Source organism: Bos indicus, chromosome 24, assembly GCF_029378745.1.
Source record: "Bos indicus isolate NIAB-ARS_2022 breed Sahiwal x Tharparkar chromosome 24, NIAB-ARS_B.indTharparkar_mat_pri_1.0, whole genome shotgun sequence".
Taxonomy (NCBI): domain Eukaryota; kingdom Metazoa; phylum Chordata; class Mammalia; order Artiodactyla; family Bovidae; genus Bos; species Bos indicus.
In genome coordinates, this window is record NC_091783.1 from 45,706,096 (window position 1) to 45,718,462 (window position 12,367).

General features: G+C 40.2%; 1 protein-coding gene across 2 annotated transcripts in view; it reads left to right on the plus strand.

Annotated features, from left to right (window-relative positions):
- Positions 1–12,367, plus strand: part of SLC14A2 (solute carrier family 14 member 2) — a 70,299-nt gene that overhangs the window by 4,912 nt on the left and 53,020 nt on the right. For both annotated transcript variants that reach the window (XM_019986467.2, XM_019986468.2), the window contains exons 2-3: positions 10,364–10,544; positions 11,508–11,697. In XM_019986467.2, the coding sequence (XP_019842026.2) occupies positions 10,364–10,544; positions 11,508–11,697 (371 nt within the window). The remainder of the gene's footprint in view (positions 1–10,363; positions 10,545–11,507; positions 11,698–12,367) is intronic.

Sequence of the window (12,367 nt, forward strand, 5' to 3'; positions counted from 1 at the left end):
AGGGACGGGGGAGCCTGGTGGGCTGCTGTCTATGGGGTCGCACAGAGTCGGACACGACTGAAGTGACTTAGCAGCAGCAGCAAGTAAATGTGAAGGGACAGCTCACTGTGATTTTGATTAGCATTTCCCGAACGGCAAATGGGGCTTCCCTGGTGGCTCAGTCGGTAAAGAATCTGCCTGCAGTGCAGGAGACTGCTTGCAATGGAGGAGATATGAGTTCAATCACTGGGTCAAGAAGATCCCCTAGAGAAGAAAATGGCAACCCACTCCAGTATTCTTGCCTGGGAAATCCCATAGAGAAGCCTGGTGGGCTACTGTCCATGGGGTCACCAAGAATAGGACTTAGCGACTAAACCACCACCAATGGCAAATGATCTGGGGACATCTTTTCATGTGCTTACTGGGCACTTGTATATCTTCTTTGGAAAAATGTTTTTTCAAGTGCTTTGCTCATTTTTAAATTATGTCACTTGTCCTTTTATGGTGGAGTTGTAGTCATTCTTTTTACATTCTGGATATTATACCCTTTCCAGATATATAATTTACAAATTATTTCTCCCACTCTGTAGGTTGTCTTTTCACTGTCTTGATAATGTCCCTAGAAGCACAGGGTTTTTAATTCTGATTAAGTCCAATTAATCTATTTTTTTCTTTGATTGCTTATACTTTGGTGTCATATCCAAGAAACCATTTTTTTATCCAAGGTCAAAAGATGTACACCAATGTTTTAATTGAACAGTTTTATAATTTTGGCACTTACATATAAGCCTTTTATTCATTTTAAGTTACTTTCTGTATATGATTTTAAGTAAGGATACAATTTCAGTCTTTTAACTAGTGAGTATCCACTTGTCCCAGCACTATTGTTAAAAAGATTATCCTTCCTCCATTGAATTCTCTTGATAGTCCTATCAACAATCAATTGACCATAAATATATGGGTTTGTTTCTGGGCTCTAATTTCTATGGGTCCAATTTATATGTTTATTCTTAAGACAATACCACACCACCTTGAGCGCTGGAGCTTTATAGTAAGTTTTGAAATCAGGAAATATGAGTTTTCCAACTGTGTTCTTCTTTTCAAGATTGTTTTATCTAATCTGAGATCCTTGAATTTCAGGATCCTAAAATTTATATTTTAGGATCCTAAAATATAAATATAAATATTTATAAATATAAATATAAATATTTTGGATCCTAAAATATAAATTTTAGGATCCAAACTTCAATCTCCACAAAAAAATAAATAAATAAATAAAAAGGCAACTGACATTTTGATAAGGATTGTATCAAATCTATAGACCAATTTGGAGAATATTGTATCTTAACAAAATTAAGTCATCCAGTCAGTGAGCATAAGCTATCTTTCTTCTTATTTAAGTCTTTAATTTCTTTCAGAGATGTTTTGTAATTTTGAGTGCACAGTTTTACACCTCTTTTGTTACATTCAATCCAAAATATTTTATTCTTTTTCATGCTACATAGATAGAATTGTCTTCTTAATTTTATTTTTGGATTGTTCATTGCCAATGTATAGAGATAAAATCTGTTTTTGTATGTATATTGATTATCTATCCTGCAAACTTGCTGAACTAATTCATTATCTCTAACAGTTTGTTGTTGTTTTTTTGTAGATTTCTTAAGGTTTTCTGTATAAAAGGATGTCTTCAAATAGAGATAGTTTAAATTCGTTCTTTCCAATTTGGTTCCCTTTTGTCTTTTTTTTTTTCTTACCTAACTACTCTGGTTAAAATTTCTAGTACAATGTGGAATAGCAGTGACAAGAACACACATCTTTGTCATGTTACTGACCTTAGAGGGAAAGCATCCAGTTTCACTATTAAGTGTGATATTAGCTCTGAATTTTTTTTTATTATTAGGTCAAGGAACTTCTTTTGTATTCCTAGTTAGTTGATTGCTTTTATCAGAAAGGTTGTTGAATTTTTCAAATAGTTTTTCTGTGTCTGTTGAAATAACCATGTGAATATTTTTCTTTATTAAACAATCTATTGATAGTTTTTATAGGTTGAAACAGTCTCAGATTCTTAGAATTCTCTTTGGTCATAATCTTTTTTATATCGTACTGGATTTGTTTTGCTAGTATTTGTTAAGGATTTTTGCATCTATATTCATAAAGCATATTGATCTATATCTTCTTTCTTGTCATGTCTTTGTCTGGCTTTCATATCAGGATAGTACCAGCCTCATAGATTATTTTAAGAGGCGTTTCCCTCTCTTCTGCTTTTTGGAAGGTATTAGAATTAATTCCTTACACATTTGGTGCAATTCACAGATGAAGCTACCTGGACATGGGTTTTTCTTTGTGGGAAATTTTAGTTTGGTTTGACTTAGTTTTTAGCTGATTCAGTTGCTTTACTTTTTTAGGGATCAATACAAGTTTTCTATTTCTTCCTATCTCAGTTTTGGTAGTTTTTGTTTTTCTAAGAATTTATACAGCTCATCTAGGTTATCTAATTTGTTAGAATACCATTATTCATTTCTTTATAACCCACTTCTTTGTAATCCTTTTTATTTCTTTAAGGTTGGTAGTGATGTCTCCTCCTCCATTTCTGATTCTAGTAACTTCAGTCTTCTCTTTTTTTTCTTTGTCAAACTAGTTAAAAGTTAAAAGGTCAACTTTGACCTCTCCAAGGAACTGACTTTTAGTTTTATTGATTTTTATATTGTTTTTCTATTCTCTATTTCATTTATTTTCATTATAATCTGTTACTTCCTTCCACTCACTTTGGGCTTAATTCACTGTTATTTTCTACTTTCTTAAAGTGAAAGGTTAGTTTGTTGAGATATTTCTTCTTTTAACATAGGCATTTACGTTTATCAATTTCACTGTATGCACTGATATAGCTTCATCCCGTAAGTTTTGGTGTGTTGTGGTTTTGTTTTCATTCATCTCAAAATATTTTCTAATTCCTCCTCTGATTTCCTCTTTGATCCATGGATTATTTAGGAGTGTGTTCTTTAATTTTCACATATTTTACAAATATCCACGTTTGATTTTCTTTTTTCTTTTCATTTTTAGCTTTAATCCTTTCCCAGTGGATCTTTTTTGTATTTTTACTATTTTTAATTTAAATTTGTTTATTTTTAATTGGAGGATAATTGCTTTACAATGTTGCACTGGTTTATGCAACATATCAATATGAATCAGCCATAGGTATGTGTGCGGCCCCTCCCTCTTGCGCTTCCCTCCCACCTCCTGCCCCATCCTACCTCTCCAGGTAGGATGCACCAGATTTCAGCACAGGATGCACAGAGCACCAGATTTGAGCTTTCTGCATCATATAGCAAATTCCCACTGCCTATCTGATTTTACGTATGGTAGCAGATATGTTTCAACATTACTCTCTGTTTGTCCCACCCTCTCCTCTCACTGTGTCTGCAAGTCTGTTCTCTGCATCCCCTTGCTGCTCTGCAGATGGCTTCATCAGTACTATCTAATTTCACTCCACTATGGACATCACCAGATGGTCAACACCGAAATCAGATTGATTATATTCTTTGCAGCCAAAGATGGAGAAGCTCTATACAGTCAGCAAAAACAAGACCAGGAGCTGACTGTGGCTCAGACCATGAATTCCTTATTGCAAAATTCAGACTGAAATTGAAGAAAGTAGGGAAAACCACTAGACCATTCAGGTATGACCTAAATCAAATCCTTTATGATTATACAGTGGAAGTGAGAAATAGATTTAAGGGCCTAGATCTGATAGATAGAGTGCCTGATGAACTATGGAGTGAGGTTCGTGACATTGTACAGGAGACAGGGATCAAGACCATTCCCATGGAAAAGAAATGCAAAAAAGCAAAATGGCTGTCTGGGGAGGCCTTACAAATAGCTGTGAAAAGAAGAGAAGCGAAAAGCAAAGGAGAAAAGGAAAGATATAAACATCTGAATGCAGAGTTCCAAAGAATAGCAAGAGAGATAAGAAAGCCTTCTTCAGCGATAAATTCAAAGAAATAGAGGAAAACAACAGAATGGGAAAGACTAGGGATCTCTTCAAGAAAATCAGAGATACCAAAGGAACATTTCATGCAAAGATGAGCTCGATAAAGGACAGAAATGGTATGGACCTAACAGAAGTAGAAGATATTAAGAAGCGATGGCAAGAATACACAGAAGAACTGTACAAAAAAGATCTTCACGACCCAGATAATCACAATGGTGTGATCACTGACCTAGAGCCAGACATCCTGGAATGTGAAGTCAAGTGGGTCTTAGAAAGCATCACTACGAACAAAGCTAGAGGAGGTGATGGAATTCCAGTTGAGCTATTCCAAATCCTGAAAGATGATGCTGTGAAAGTGCTGCACTCCATATGCCAGCACATTTGGAAAACTCAGCAGTGGCCACAGGACTGGAAAAGGTCAGTTTTCATTCCAATCCCAAAGAAAGGCAATGCCAAAGAATGCTCAAACTACTGCACAATCGCACTCATCTCACACGCTAGTAAAGTAATGCTCAAAATTCTCCAAGCCAGGCTTCAGCAATATGTGAACCATGAACTTCCTGATGTTCAAGCTGGTTTTAGAAAAGGCAGAGGAACCAGAGATCAAATTGCCAACATCTGCTGGATCATGGAAAAAGCAAGAGAGTTCCAGAAAAACATCTATTTCTGTTTTCTTGACTATGGCAAAGCCTTTGACTGTGTGGATCACAGTAAACTGTGGAAAATTCTGAAAGAGATGGGAATACCAGGCCACCTGATCTGCCTCTTGAGAAATCTGTATGCAAGTCAGGAAGCAACAGTTAGAACTGGACATGGAACAACAGACTGGTTCCAAATAGGAAAAGGAGTTCGTCAAGGCTGTATATTGTCACCCTGTTTATTTAACTTCTATGCAGAGTACATCATGAGAAACGCTGGACTGGAGGAAACACAAGCTGGAATCAAGATTGCCAGGAGAAATATCAATAACCTCAGATATGCAGATGACACCACCCTTATGGCTGAAAGTGAAGAAGAACTCAAAAGCCTCTTGATGAAAGTGAAAGTGGAGAGTGAAAAAGTTGGCTTAAAGCTCAACATTCAGAAAACGAAGATCATGGCATCCGGTCCCACAACTTCATGGGAAATAGATGGGGAAACAGTGGAAACAGTGTCAGACTTTATTTTTCTGGGCTCCAAAATCACTGCAGATGGTGACTGCAGCCATGAAATTAAAAGATGCTTACTCCTTGGAAGGAAAGTTATGACCAACCTAGATAGCATATTCAAAAGCAGAGACATTACTTTGCCAACAAAGGTTCGTCTAGTCAAGGCTATGGTTTTTCCTGTGGTCATGTATGGATGTGAGAGTTGACTGTGAAGAAGGCTGAGCGCCAAAGAATTGATGCTTTTGAACTGTGGTGTTGGAGAAGACTCTTGAGAATCCCTTGGACTGCAAGGAGATCCAACCAGTCCGTTCTGAAGGACATCAGCCCTGGGATTTCTTTGGAAGGAATGATGCTAAAGCTGAAACTCCAGTACTTTGGCCACCTCATGGGAAGAGTTGACTCATTGGAAAAGACTCTGATGCTTCGAGGGATTGGGGGCAGGAGGAGAAGGGGAGGACAGAGGATGAGATGGCTGGATGGCATCACCGACTCAATGGACATGAGTCTGAGTGAACTCCGGGAGTTGGTGATGGACAGGGAGGCCTGGTGTGCTGCGATTCATGGGGTCACAAAGAGTCGGACACGACTGAGCAACTGATCTGATCTGATCTGTGGCCAGAAAACATATTGTGTATGATTTCAATCCCTTTACTAATGTTTTTAATCATAAAAATGTTTTACTTATTTGATGGCCCAGCATGGTCTATGAGCTTCCCAAGTGTTGTTGTTCAGTCGCTCAGTCATGTCCGACTCTTTGTGAACCAATGGACTGCAGCACACCAGGCTTCCCTGTCCTTCACCAATACCTGGAGCTTGCTCAAACTCATGTCCATTGAGTCAGTGATGCCATCTAACCATCTCATCCTCTGTCATCCCCTTCTCCTCCTGCCTTTAATCTTTCCCAGCATCAGTATCTTTTTCAGTAAGTCAGCTCTTCTCATCAGGTGGCCAAAGTATTGGAGCTTCAGCATCAGACCCTCCTAGTGGCACTGTGGTAAAGAACCCGCCTGCCAATGCAAGGGATGCGGGTTCGATCCCTGCATTCCCTGGAGAACGAAATGGCAACCATTCTTGCCTGGGAAATCCCATGAACCGAGGAGCCTGGTGGGCTACAGTCTCTGGGTCGCAAAGAGTCAGTCACAACCCACCACACATGCACACAGCATCATCTATGTTGGAGAAGGTTCCATGTGCACTAGAAATGGTATATTCTGCTGCTGTTGGGTGAAGTGTTCTACCGATGTCTATTTGGTCTAGTTTATTAGAATTGTTCAAGTCTTCTATTTCCTTGATCTTCTATCTAGATAGTCTATCATTTTTTTCAAATGCAGTATGGAAGGCTTCAATTATTATTATTGAATCAATTTTTCCTCACGTCAGTTCTAAAAACTACTGCTTCATAAATTTGGGGGCTTTGTTGTTAAGCATGTAGTGTTTATAATTATTATATTTTCTTGGTAGATTGATCATTTTATTATTAAATTTTTCTTTCTTACTCTCTAGTAACAATTTTTGTCTTAGCAAAAGGTCTATTTTGCTGATGTTAGTATAGTCACTCCAGCTTTTGTTTTGTTTTGGTTTTTTTTAGTAACTGTTTACACAATATATCTTTTTCCATCCTTACAATCAATTTATATTTTTGAATATAAAGTATGTTTATTTTAGAGAAGATATAGTTGTGTAACTTTTTAAATTTTGTTCTGCAAATTTCTGTCTTTGAAGTGTGTAATCCATTTACATTTAATGTAGTTACTGGTAAGTTAGGATTTATGCCTGCCATTTTGCTATTTACTTTCTATATATGATATACCTTTTCTGTTTATGTATAATTTCACTATCGCCATCTTTTATCTTAAACAGGTATTTTCTAGTGTATCCTTTTAATTCTTCTGTCCTTGTTATGTATATGTTTTAGTTTTTTCTCTGAGTAGTTGTCCTGGATATTACAATTAAATGTCTTAATATATAAAAATATAGTTTGGATTAAATTCAACTTCATTACAATATTATACAAAGCTATGTTACTATGTAACTTTATCCCTACCACCTTTGTGCTGTTATTGTCATACAAATGACATCTTTATATATTGTATGCCCATCAACAATGGAGCTGACTGTAGCTCAGAACATGAGCTTTTGTTGAAAAAGTCAGACATATTGAAGAAAGTAGGAAAAACCACTAGGCCATTCAGATATGACTTAAATCAGTGGAGGTGACAAATAGATTAGAGGAATTAGATTTGGTAGACAGAGTGCCTGAAGAACTATGGACAGAGGTTCGTAACATTGTACAGGAAGCAATGACCAAAACCATCCAAAGAAAAAGGAATGCAGGAAGACAAAGTGATTAACCGAGGAGGCTGAGGAAAGAGAAGTGCTGCTGCTGCTAAGTCGCTTCAGTCGTGTCCCACTCTGTGCGACCCCATAGACGGCAGCCCACCAGGCTCCCCTGCCCCTGGGATTCTCCAGGCAAGAACACTGGAGTGGGTTGCCATTTCCTCCTCCAATGAAGAGAAGTGCAAGGCAAGGGAAATAGGGAAAGATAGACCCAACTGAATGCAGAATTCCAGAGAATAGCAAGGCATATGCCCAAGCCTTTTAAAGCCCCCTTTGGACATCCTAGTTTTTCCTTTTAAGTTTTTGATTAGCTTCTTGTTTTTCTCAATTGTTATCCACCACCTCAGGCACATTTTTTACCAGTGTTCTCATTGCCTTAATGGAGGGGAGAATTTGAGGGGGCCTCAGTTCACCATTTCTACTGGCATCCTCAAGATATTTAAGTTTTGATGCAGGGACGAGGTTAGAGAAATCTGCAGAACATTAAAGTACAATAGAAACATAATGTGAGCCACACATATAAGTTTAAATTTATATTACTATATTTTAAAAGTAAAAAGAAAAGAAATAGATAAAATTATTTTATTTTTTATAGACGTATAGCTGGTTTACAATGTGTTAGTTTCAGGTGTACAGCAAAGTGATTCAGTTACATGTGTGTGTGTGTGTGTGTGTGTTCTTTTTCCGATTCTTTTCCCTGATAAGTTATTGCAATATTTTGTAAAATATTGAGTATGGTTCCCTGTGCTATATAATGGGTCCTTGTTGCTTATCTATTTTATATATGGTAGTGTGTATATACGGAGAAGGCAATGGCACCCCACTCCAGTACTCTTGCCTGGAAAATCCCATGGACAGAGGAGCCTAGTGGGCTGCAGCCCATAAGGTCGCGACTGAGCGACTTCACTTTCACTTTTCACTTTCATGCATTGGAGAAGGAAATGGCAACCCACTCCAGCGTTCTTGCCTGGAGAATCCCAGGGAAGGCAGAGCCTGGTGGGCTGCCGTCTATGGGGTCGCACAGAGTCGGACATGACTGAAGTGACTTAGCAGTGTGTATATGTTAATCCCAAACTGATAATCCCTCCTCCTGTTTCCCCTTGGTAACCATGCTTGTTTTCTAGGTCTGTGTGCCTGTTTCTATTTTGCATGTAAGTTTCTTTGTACCGTTTTCTTAGATTCCACATATAAGGGATATCATATGATATTTGTCTTTCTCTGACTGGCTTACTTCATTTAGGATGATAATCTCTGGGTCCAGATGTTGCTGAAAATGGCATGATTTCATTCTTTTTATGGCTGAGGAAGAGTCCATTGTATAAATATACCACATTTTCTTTATCAATCCATTTGTGCAACTGATGGACTCTTACTTTGTTCCCATAGTCTGGCTATTGCAAATAGTGCTGCAGTGAACACTGGGAGGCGTGTATCTTTTCAAACTGTGTTTTCCCCTGTGCGTGCCTAGGAGTCGGAATGCTGGGTCATATGGTAGCCCTGTCTTTAGTTTTTCTACGTCGTGACTGTACCAATTTACATGCCCACCAAGAGTGTGGGAGGGTTCCTTTTTCTTTGCACCTTCTCCAGCATTTATTGTTCATAGACTTTCTGATGATGGACATTCTGACTAGTGTGAGGTGATACCTCACTGTGGTCTTGATTTGCATTTCTCTGATAATTAGTGATGCTGAGCATCTTGTATGTGCCTTTTAGCCATCTGAATGCCTTCTGCGGAAAAATGTCTGTTTAGATCTTCTGCCCATTTTTTCATTGGATTGTTTGTTTTTGTGATGTTGAACTGTGGCTAATCTAAATTGAGATGTGCTCTAGAATATATTAGTCTCTAAAATATGCAAACAGCTCATACAGGTGAAATTATTTGAGTAATATGTTTTATTTAACTTAATATGTATGAATACATTATTATTTTAATATATAATCAATAGAAGGCATCATTGAGGTCTTTCATACATTCTTTTTCCATACTAAGGCTTCAAAACCTACTTAAGCACATCTCAGTTCAGATTAGCCACATTTTAAGTGCCAAGAGCCACATGTTCTACTGGCTACTGTATTGGAAGACATAGTTGTAGAGCAAGGAGTCCTGACCCAAGGGTTCATAAATGGATGGAACTTAGATGGAGAAAAGAATTTATTTTCACTAACCTCCAATGAACTTTAGAATTTACTTCAATGATAAATAAGCAATAAACAACAGCCACTTTAGTAGTACCTGGGATTTTTGTCATTGCCACAGTACTGGGAAGTAGTACCTGGGAATTTTGTCATTGCCACAGCTTCTCCCAGACCCCAAGATGGAGATGTGGATCTAAGATGTTTTCTGGGGTCTGTCCCTGGGTCAATACCTGCAGAGAAGTGAGACTGGGTGGAAGTTGGGCTGTGATGTAGTCACAGTAAAGGTGACGGGTGAGCCTACGTGAGCTCTGGAGCTAGAATGGCCCTATATAGTTGTCCCGAGTTGACATTCCACATAGTCACTCATCTCTACCTTGGAATTATAATCAGTATTGGTATTGGATCTACTGCCCCATATGCACATCGGGTTTTTAAAATATTGTGATAACCGCCTTTCAATATAATTGGTTTTCATTGCAATCTCATTTTATGCATTTACAAACATTCTAGAAAGAAGTCCACAGGCTTGCCAAACTACCAAAAGGGATCCTTGGACACACAAGGTTAAGAACCCTGCTATGAGGAATGTGTAGTGGTCCTGGGAGGAGCAGGCCTGCATGAAGCACTCTAGACAGCATGGCACAATGGACATTTATCTCATAATCCCCCATCTCCAACAACAACAACAAAAATCTGACAATCTTCCCTAGCCCCAAATGCCCCTGCTCTCAAAAAGCTCTGTTATTTAATGTTTTATCATGGTTCTTCCTGAAAGGATCTCCGGTCATCCAATGAAGAAAGCCACATTGTGAAGATTGAAAAACCCAATGAAAAGGATACAAGAAGAGAAACTGGGGCAGCCCCTCAGGACTCTGCAGGCCAAGGGGGCATCAGTCTCTTCCAAGCAGTGGGCTACCTCACAGGCGAGATGAAGGAGTACAGGAGCTGGCTGAAAGGTAGGTAGATGTCCAGGGACGAAGCAGCCGGGCCAGGCCAAGGAGCCGGCAGCCCGCCTGGCTTGGCCTGGGGAAGCTGCTCCCTCACTTACCCATGGCAGGTGTTCCGGCCCCAAGCTGGCTCCGGTGAGCATAATGTATCCTCCCATCTGAATTTCCATGATTCCAGAATTCAGTGCATTTCACTGATTTTAGCTCTTTGCCAGTGCTTCACTCCTACCTGGAATAGATATAGGGCAACCATAGTAGCAACATGTAAGCCATTTTCTAACAAACTAAATGGTCATTCTTTCACTTATTCCACAGTCATTTTTTACGTGCCAAGAAAATACTGACCTCACCCTCCCCAGTGTTCCAGGTTCTTTCCTTTCAACATCATTCATCTCCCAGTTTCCCTTAACTAATGTTGCAACAAATACCCCCCACCCCCCTCTCCCTCACCTGCCGCCCACTTGTACAGGTTGTCCTGGAAACCAAACCAGAGAATGAGACAGAACATATGTCAATCTTCAGTGTCAATGCATAACTCAATGCTAATTTCACAGCTGGGCTAGTCGTTTCTTTCCCAGATTTTTTTCCCTCCAGACCAGTTTCTTTCCTGCTCAGATACCAGCCCTCAACTGAGCCATAGAGTTCTACACAAAAAGAGTTTCCTTCCCTCCCCACCTCTTCCTTTGGACCAATAAATCTCCCTTGGAATGTTCCTGGGGCTTCCTTGCCAACCAAGCTGATGGCTGGAACAGCATTAAATTGGTCTCAGCATGGCGCTCAGTCTGTACAACAAAACTGACCCCCACTGTGGACTGACTGCCAGGCCACTCAGAGGCTCAGGCTGGGCACCGGAGGAATGAGAGGCAGTGTCCCCACTAGCGCTCCCTGTCTGCTTTGGTTGCCGCGCCAACCAGCGGTCCGACAGGGAAGCACGGGCTCAACCCTGCTGATGACTCTGCCTGTCTCTTTCAGATAAACCCCTGGCCTTCCAGTTCACAGACTGGGTTCTGAGGGGGGCCGCTCAGGTGATGTTTGCCAACAACCCTCTCAGCGGGTTCATCATCTTCATAGGGCTCCTGATCCAGAACCCCTGGTGGACAATTACGGGAGGTCTGGGGACCGTGGTGTCAACTTTAACTGCCCTCATCTTGAGCCAGGACAGGTGAGTTCCTCTCTATGGGGGCCTTGGTTTCTCGGAGTAGAAAGGTGGAGAAGCAATTACTTGAGTGACCAGCCAACTGTATCCAGTACCAGCCAACCAGTTTCCTGAGAATCACCTTTGAACATGTCACTGGAGTTCTTCACACAGTGTGCTCACAGCAAGTGACAGCTCCAGGCTCCATCTGACTGTAGAGCCTTCTGGAAACATTCCCTCAAAGGCAGGCACAGCTGTTCTTCCTTCATGGAGCCTACAATGCAGTTAGGAAGATACATCTAACAGACAAGAAATGTCTCTGAATAATACTAGGCAGTACACATACTGGAGAGTTCAGAGCAGGCAGACATCTCTACGTGTTGGGAAGGTTAGAGAGGGCAGCCTGTGGGAGAGTGGAAGGCCAGCGGGCAAGAGGGTAGTGCCAGGGTGGTTTGGAGAAGGGAACCAACAGAAGCCGGGAAGCACAGTGGCAGGCCAGGGGAGCGGCCAGCTCTGCACCAGGGGCCACAAGTCCTGGTAACGATAAGTAGCATTTTACTGAACTGCCCTTTGCCATAAGTTATGGTTCCCAAACTTTCCTGATGGCCAGAATCACCTAGAGTGCTTGCTAAGAACTGTAGTTTCTCACTCCCCACCCCATTCTCCATCCTTCCCAGAGATGTTCCCTTTCAGCAGA